The sequence below is a fragment of the Actinia tenebrosa genome, unplaced genomic scaffold, assembly GCF_029948245.1.
Source record: "Actinia tenebrosa isolate PJP-AT-01 unplaced genomic scaffold, QUT_ActTen_1.0 PGA_scaffold13__45_contigs__length_12533684, whole genome shotgun sequence".
In the NCBI taxonomy this organism is placed as follows: domain Eukaryota; kingdom Metazoa; phylum Cnidaria; class Anthozoa; order Actiniaria; family Actiniidae; genus Actinia; species Actinia tenebrosa.
The window spans coordinates 2233325-2239060 of NW_028292573.1; the positions used below are offsets into that span (position 1 = coordinate 2233325).

Sequence of the window (5736 nt, forward strand, 5' to 3'; positions counted from 1 at the left end):
ACCGCCTTATTATAGTCCCCTTTATTTAATATACTGTAAGTACAAAAGAGTAGCTCCGTGACACTTGTAAGTTATCATTGTTGTTGCCAAATAAAAGAGTTATCTTTTCATACCAAAGGGTTTTAATAGAACTGTCTCCAATGAAGCCGGTGAAAGTGACTGGACAAAGGCACTTTACGCGGTACGCCCACTTTTCTGCTGCAACGTCAAATTTGGTAAGGGCACTTAATATATATAATCTCATCCGATAATACCCGACGCTTAGCTAACAGCAAAATTGCAAGTTTAAAGGTTGATTTGAATATTTGAAACACAATTAACCAAACCAATTGATACACCACTTTAAACCGTGAAGAACGGAGCATTAATTAAGGCTTTAGATTTCCTGCCAATCAAACTTTCTAAAGTGTATTTCTTGAATCTGCCTTGTTGTCGTGAGAAGGTAGGCAATGCACAGACTCGGAGGTGTCTCCCTTGCCAATATTTGGCTATAGTTGCAGGGCATTTAACAAAATGAAATCTAAATTAATCGACGACGCCAAAGACTATTTGGTCGCTATCGCTGGCCCGGTGTTGTACATCTTTGGTGTCGCTGGCAACTCGTTCGTCGTCATTGCAGTATGGAAAAAGCGATCTCTGCGATCAACAACCAACTGTCTTCTTGTTAACCTTGCCATCTCAGATATCGTTAGCTTTTTGTTTTTGCCACTGATGCTAGTTCAGTCCACTCCCTTAAATCCAGATCACTTCGCCGACTTTTTGTGCAAGTTCTTGATTTCTTTTCATATACCAGCAACAGCAAATGTGGTTGCTATCCTCACGGTGACCTTGATGTCCATCGAGAGATATCATGCTTTGGTCAAACCGATGAAGATTAGAAAACGACTTCAGAAAGATACAATAGGACATGCTGTCACCGGTCTTTGGATTTCAGGGCTCCTTCTTACTCTCCCTTACTACATATTTGGTCAATATGATGAAGATTATTTGTGTTGTGTAGTTGGTAAACGGACAAAAGGATTCATAATCTATGAACTAATTTTCCTGGCTGTCATCGTTTTCGTTCCTTTCTTCATTACCAGCTTCTGCTACTTCCAAATCGTTCGTGAACTGTACTTCAAGAACAAAGTCAGACCACAGAACGTGCCATCCGCCGCAGAAGAAGATGCTCGTGATAAGCGTAAACTCGTCAAACTGTCTCTCTCGATAATTTCAGTGTTTGGACTTTTTATGTTTCCTTTGTTTATCACCTTGATCTTAAAATCCATCGATGATGACACCTTTAAACGATACTTCCAGATAGCTGCAGCTTTCTTCTTCGTGGAGGCTGCAGTCAACCCGTTCATCTACACTTTCCAGAGCACGAATTTTCGACAAGCATTTAAAGAGATACTGAAACACCCGTTTTGTGCTTGATCGAGTGTGGGAGACTGGAGAAAGAAATTGATTCCATGCGAGTAGAGTTTTCTGATGATCTAGAACCTAAACTTGGTGTAGTCCAGTCACTAGAACTATCATCTTAGTCTTAGTTTTCTTGATTTACTCAATAGTTCTTTATATTTTATAATCGTAAGTTATATAAAGGACGGCTGGAAAGAGCGTGGTATCATGTGCAAAAAAGCGGACAAAGCTAGAACAGTTTTACTTCTAATTTTGATCTTTAGTGATTGATCTTATAACAAACAAAGGATGTACAATATTTAACGGGTATACGGATAACTGATTGACTCAGTTTTTGATGAGATGAAATGATATGGGACTGTTTGAAAAGAAAATTCTTCCAGATATACTAAGATTATAATTCATATTTTCGAAATAGAGCCAGTCAACTATATGTCTTAATCATTCACGGGTCCGACTCCGACAATAGCGGATCAATCCCCGTTGCAACATTTTGCCCAGTATTTGCCCATATTTTTGAATTTCGATGGCCAACTGCGTTCCCATGAGTGCAACAAGGGGACGTATTAAAAAATACTGCACAAATGATTAAAAAATTTAGCTTATAATACAATGTAAGTATAGCCCGTAATATATACTGATCGGCTGAATACCTATTTACGGCTCGTAGTCCTGCTTACTAACCGTATAATACCTGCTGTATACTTTTCAAAAACGTATTCTTAAAAAATTCAATTTGAAGTAAAACTTTGTAGTAAACATAGCCTTTTGCAAAAAAACAGTCACGTGCTGATATATCACTTTGAAAACGAATCAATTTAGCTCAAGGTCCCTAGGCGGAGGCTCTGTTGTTTGGCAAACAAACTTTAAACTGCTTCGCATCTTGAAATCAAAAGTATCTTATGAAGGAAAAAAGTATTTTCTAAAAAAGTTTGGATACGACATTAGTAATCCAGTAAAATAAAATGAATTCTAATTTTCCTTTTTTTTTTTTTTTTTTTCCTTTTTGCCATCCAGTAATAATCACATGTCAATTTATTGCAAAAGGCCTATTTCACAAGTTTCAAGGGAATGTATGTAGTACTAGAACCCAGGTCCGCGCGGCCAGGAATGGTCATTTTGAATGGAAAATTAAGATTTTGTCGCTTATAGCTCGTCTATTAGTATGGTAAACCCCTATTTTTTTCTTTGAATTCAAAGCTTTGAATATTAATACTACTTCTAAAATAGAAATACTATGTCCACGCTAGTACCACACTGAATTCTCGATATATTTATAACAAGGAACGTATTTCGATGAGATACCGAATTTTGCTTCTAGAATTCAGTTTGAAGCTTATTTGCAACTCGTCAAATGAATCCTTTCTGTCCGGTACTACCTTAACAAGTTATGTGAAATCAATTATGACTAATGACGGTTTGCAGTTTGTGACATGTAGTTGTCATATCTGGCCAATGACAAGCACAATGGTTTCTTTTTTATTTTTCATTGCTATCTCGGGGGGTCCTAAAAGGGGTTGGACACTGCTCGCAATGCATGATGTTATAGTGAAAAGTGACCAATCATAACCTTCTATTTCATGAGAGGAAAAAAACGAAAATGGAGGAGAGAAAAAAAGAAGGCAAGTGCTACATTTCATAGGTTTTATAGTGTTTATTTGTTTAATTTTGAAATGAAATTTTGTAGAATTCAAGTGTACATTATATTGAAGGGGCCATAAAAGCTTAACTTCAAAATCGTGCTTATGACTATTTTTATCTTCATTCATTGCGTATTTTATTTTGAACTGGAGTCATTTTTCCTGGAACTGCTTGCTCCACATTTCTGTTACTTACCCTTGAAATAAAAGGGGTCTCGTATCGAAACTAAAGCAAAATGTAAAGGAGGAAATTACTTTTCATGAGGTATAATCGCGCCACAGAGCGCCCTTAATTATAATATTAGGACTTCTAATATTTGACAAAGAAAACAAAAATACGGCATCAAAGCCACTTATTTGCTTAGATCAATGTAGGATCAGTTACTTCCTTGTTAATACTGAGCTAAATTATCTCTTATCATTATAACATCATTTGCACTGAAAAACATTTTATTTGCCAGAAAACGTCGGTACTTTGTAAGACTCGTGTACAAATAATTATTTTCTTTTCTTTTGAATGTTTTCTAAATCATTCGAAAATATGTGGATGAGAATATAAAATAACTCACTAACTTTCCGCTTGGTCTTATAAATAAATCTTTACATTTCCGCTTCCCTTATTTGTTTAACTCTAATCTCCTTTTTTTTTATAACTGATTAGCGACGTGACTGCATTTATATAATTGACTTGATATTGGTTGATAACGTTTTGATAATTAGGTGTTTTTTAGTGATTTTATTTGTCTATATATTTTTTGTCTTTATATTGTTTAGCATTGAGACCGGTGTGGAATGCTTTGAAATAAATTATTATTATTTTGAATGTATATATTTAAAATAAATTAACCTTTATAACAACAATAATATCCAACACTTAGAAATACATATTTATAAGTCATTACTATATCTATCAAAAATAAAAATTTTTGTTTTTAAAAATGTTTTAATATGTATAATGAATTATGTAGAATAATTAAATTATTGATATAAAGTTATACATAATAAGTTGGAAATTTCGAGATAAAAAAAAAATGGTAAAAAGACAAATTATTATTATTATTATTATTAGAGTGCAAACAATTAATTAATTAACACTAATTACTAGATAGTACAAAATAGTGCTAATTAAACAATAGAAAACAATGGAATTTGCATGAAATTGTGCTATTAAGTACTACTAAAGTTTCATGGTTAAATTGTTTGCACTCTATTAATTAATTAAAATAGTGATTTTGAATCTGTTAAATTTGAAATTCTCTCGATTAGGTCTGTTGGAGTGGAAAACTCATCGTTTATGGAAGTATTCGACCAGCTAGGATAAAAGAAAAACATAAAATGTAATAATAAGAAAAATAATTAACATTGCCATTAGATCCACATATTTCATTTTTTGTAAAAGACGAAACAAAGACTGGGATAATCCTCATTTAATGAATTTTTAGTATTTTCTTTTCAATTCTTTTTACTATTATTGTCTGGGCTTTTTTTCCTTCTTCTTGTATGTATCCGATTACATATTTTGAGCTATAAGCCTTTCATTTCATTAATGTTAAACTGAATTTATTCTTAAGTAGCCAATTGTAAATTAACTAGCTACCAGCGAGATTTGCAATTGTAAAACAAAAAGCATCAAAATAAAGTTTTCATTACTATTATCATTATCATGATCATCATCATCATTATTGTTACTATTACTATTATTATTATTATTATTATTATTATTATTATTATTATTATTATTATTATTATTATTATTATTATTATTATTATTATTATTAACTCGGGAGCTCCCATCCCCCTTCCCGGAAGGGTTTTATGAAATGGGAAACAGGGAAACAGGAAGAAACCTCTAACAAATCTTCCCCTCTAGGTCAGTAGATATTTAACTGACCTTCCCATTCTTACAAAGGCTCAAAATCCATTTTCCTTGCACGCTTTGCCCCTGTTAGATGAATGTCTGACAGCCCTTTGATGCTAGTTAAGTATTACTCACGCCTGGAGCTAAAAACAATTTCCGAGAACAAACTGGCTTGAAACACAATTCGTCTTGCTTTGCTTCATAGAATAAACTAAAACATATTTTTGTACATTATTACATTTGTGACATCTAGAACCCTTCAATGAAGCAATACATTGTTGATGATAAGTTTGTAAGGGTTTTTTGAGCTAATTCATAAACACTTATAACTTTAAGTTAATGGGACAACCATGACGTACAAAAACCGCGATGGCAAATCAATTAAGTCAAGGGCCTTTGTTTTGAGTTTTACAAGGCCTTTTCTTGTTTTCTTGTGGATGACATACTTAAGTTAATCACATTGAAGTTTGCACTTACCTTTCAAAACCTGCCAATCAAATCCCTTCACCTTTCTTTACTTTTTTTGTTTGTTTTTTTTAAATATGTTTTCATATTTTTAAAATATATTTAGTTTCCTCACTAGTATGTACTTTTCCTTGGGCTTCTCAGATTTTGCGTTGGGGTGCTTTCTGCTGCTGAATGCTGAAAAATAACGTTTTTCTTCCTGAAATATAAATTTCTTACAATGTGAAAATGACATACGATTATCACAGCAAAAGAAATGAAGACGACAGAACCAATGACTTAATAGATAAGGTAGCCCAAACGATTCTATGGCGTTCCAATCCCGCCAAAATTCAATGTTGACATGAAACATTCAACTTCATGCATCAACAT

General features: G+C 33.2%; 1 protein-coding gene across 1 annotated transcript; it reads left to right on the top strand.

Annotated features, from left to right (window-relative positions):
• The first annotated feature begins 513 nt into the window (after nucleotides 1-513).
• Nucleotides 514-1416, top strand: LOC148911600 (somatostatin receptor type 5-like). Its single transcript, XM_089029172.1, has one exon. It carries the CDS (start codon nucleotides 514-516, stop codon nucleotides 1414-1416), a length of 903 nt encoding a protein of 300 aa, XP_088885298.1.
• The last annotated feature ends 4320 nt before the right edge of the window (nucleotides 1417-5736 follow it).

Bases quoted from the DNA above. Each gene is read 5' to 3' on its own strand.
- LOC148911600 (XM_089029172.1), top strand. From the start codon at position 514: ATGAAATCTAAATTAATCGACGACGCCAAAGACTATTTGGTCGCTATC.